The sequence below is a fragment of the Oratosquilla oratoria genome, chromosome 29 (genome assembly GCF_046742065.1).
Source record: "Oratosquilla oratoria isolate Oo_2021 chromosome 29, ASM4674206v1, whole genome shotgun sequence".
In the NCBI taxonomy this organism is placed as follows: domain Eukaryota; kingdom Metazoa; phylum Arthropoda; class Malacostraca; order Stomatopoda; family Squillidae; genus Oratosquilla; species Oratosquilla oratoria.
The window spans coordinates 2,978,403-2,980,902 of record NC_134805.1 but is presented as its reverse complement, the minus strand read 5'-3'; the positions used below and the strand labels follow the sequence as shown (position 1 = coordinate 2,980,902).

General features: G+C 31.3%; 1 protein-coding gene across 1 annotated transcript in view; it reads left to right on the top strand.

The window, feature by feature from the left end:
• The first annotated feature begins 990 nt into the window (after nt 1-990).
• The window catches only part of LOC143040880 (uncharacterized), a 2,210-nt gene continuing 700 nt past the window's right edge, over nt 991-2,500 (top strand). The window contains exons 1-2 of the mRNA XM_076212323.1: nt 991-1,458; nt 1,623-2,500. The exon at nt 1,623-2,500 is cut by the window's right edge and continues 700 nt beyond it. Coding sequence (XP_076068438.1) covers nt 1,155-1,458; nt 1,623-2,500 — 1,182 coding nt within the window. The 5' untranslated portion in view covers nt 991-1,154. The remainder of the gene's footprint in view (nt 1,459-1,622) is intronic.

Below are 2,500 nucleotides of genomic sequence, written 5' to 3'. Positions count from 1 at the left end.
CACTGCTTCCGACCCAGGGCAGTGGACAAGAGAGGAGTTTGAATGTGTTTGAGATGAGGTGTCTGAGAAGTGTGATGGGGATTACTAGGCTAGATAGAGTAAGAAATGAGGAGGTGAGGAGAAGAACGGGGGTGACAAAAGGGAGCATCAAGGAGGTGCTAATATAAGACTGAGGGTGGAGGGGTGTAGAGTGCACTCAGGGATGGAATGATTGGAAATGATTTTATGCCTTTTCCTTTTTGGCTACCTCCCTTGTAAGGGGCAAAAACCCTTGGTATATGTACGTATGTATGTATTATTATTATAATTATTATTACTGTTATTGTTCTTAATATTATTATTATTGTTTTTATTATGATTATTATTATTATTATTATTATTATTATTATTATTATTATTATTATTATTATTATTATTATTATTATTATTATTATTATTATTATTATTATTATTATTATTATTATTATTATTATTATTATTATTATTATTATTATTATTATTATTATTATTATTATTATTATTATTATTATTATTATTATTATTATTATTATTATTATTATTATTATTATTAATATTGTTGTTATTATTAATATTGTTATTATTATTAATATAATTATTATTATTACTATAATTATTATTATTATTATCATTATTATTATTATTATTACTATTATTATTATTATTATTATTATTATTATTATTATTATTATTATTATTATTATTATTATTATTATTATTATTATTATTATTATTATTATTATTATTATTATTATTATCATTATCATTATCATTATCATTATCATTATCATTATCATTATTATTATTATTATTATTATTATTATTATTATCATTATTATTATTATTATCATTATTATTATTATTATTATTATTATTATTATTATTATTATTATTATTATTTTTATTATTACACTGTATAACAATGAAAAAAAAACGGAAATGAGACTATCCTTTTCCAGAGTTATTTTTTGCGTAGATCACGAATATAACATCCGTTTCTTTCTGTGACCCTCCAGTTCTTCGTAAATAGCAGTGCCCGCAATGTCTATCTGAACGGTATTTTTTGTTGCTTTTACCATTTATATAATTTTTCACATAGCTATGTGTTTTTTTTCTTAACAGGATACAGAGTTAAGATGCCTAGAGAATGCAAGAATTCGCCAGACAAGTTTTGTTATATATGTGGATCAGTTACATTAAGGCAATACAAGAGACAGTTGACTCAACGTGTAAAGAAATTTTATGAGCTGTACTTTGGATGTAAAGTGGGTGACCAGGACAGAAGCTGGGCACCTCACATATGTTGTGTCAGGTGTACAAGTTCCCTTTCTGCCTGGGTGAAAGGCAAAGGGACTGGCCTCATGTTTGGCGTACCAATGGTCTGGAGGGAGCCAAAGGACCACTCAACAGATTGCTACTTCTGCTTAACGGATATTAAAGGTGGGTGTTCAGTGTTTATTTTTTACTGTTTTTATATATATTTTCAAGAGATGTATCAATAAAAAAGATCGAAATACATAATAAGTTGCACTTCCACTATTTTTGCACGTGATCACAACCAATAGTATCCATTTTTAGTCTGATTTTATTTTATTTTCCTGCAGGTCGCAACAGAAAAGGCAAGAAATCTATCGTGTATCCAGATCTTCAGTCTGCTATTCGCCCAGTTCTACATTCAAGTGATATTCCTGCACCACAGCCGCCCTCTGAACTACCAAGCGATGACACGAGCAACTCAGACGATTCAGAATCTCAAGATGCAACGTATACGACACAACTTGAATCTGATAAGAAACCATACCTCATCACCCAACCAGAACTCAATGATCTAGTTCGTGATCTAACACTTACTAAGCAACAGAGTGAACTCCTGGCCTCACGTTTGCAACAATGGCACCTGTTGGATGAAGAAGCTCGAATTACAGTATTTAGGAAGCGTTCTGCAAATCTACAGGATTTCTTCACTTTGGAAAACAACTTGACTTATTGTAATGATACCAGAGGCCTATTCAGTGCCCTTGAGCTGACCTACGAACCCAATGAGTGGGGGCTATTCATAGATGGATCCCTTTACAGCATAAAAGCAGTTCTGTTGCACATTGGGAACACCATGCCTTCAGTTCCAGTTGCTTACTCAGTCATTTTAAGAGAGACATATGAGAACCTTGCTTATATTCTAGACCGCATAAGTTACAAAGAGCATGAGTGGTTAATTTGTGCAGACTTGAAAGTAGTAGCCATACTTAATGGGCTACAAACTGGATACACCAAATTTATGTGCTTTCTTTGCAAGTGGGACAGTAGGGCCAGATCAGAACATTATATACGCTCAGAATGGCTATCTCGGGAATCTATGACGCTTGGATGCCATAATGTAATTCATGAGCCACTAGTTAAGAAGGAGAAAATCATTTTGCCACCACTGCATATAAAACTAGGCCTAATGAAGCAATTTACCAAAGCACTGCAATATAACAAGCCA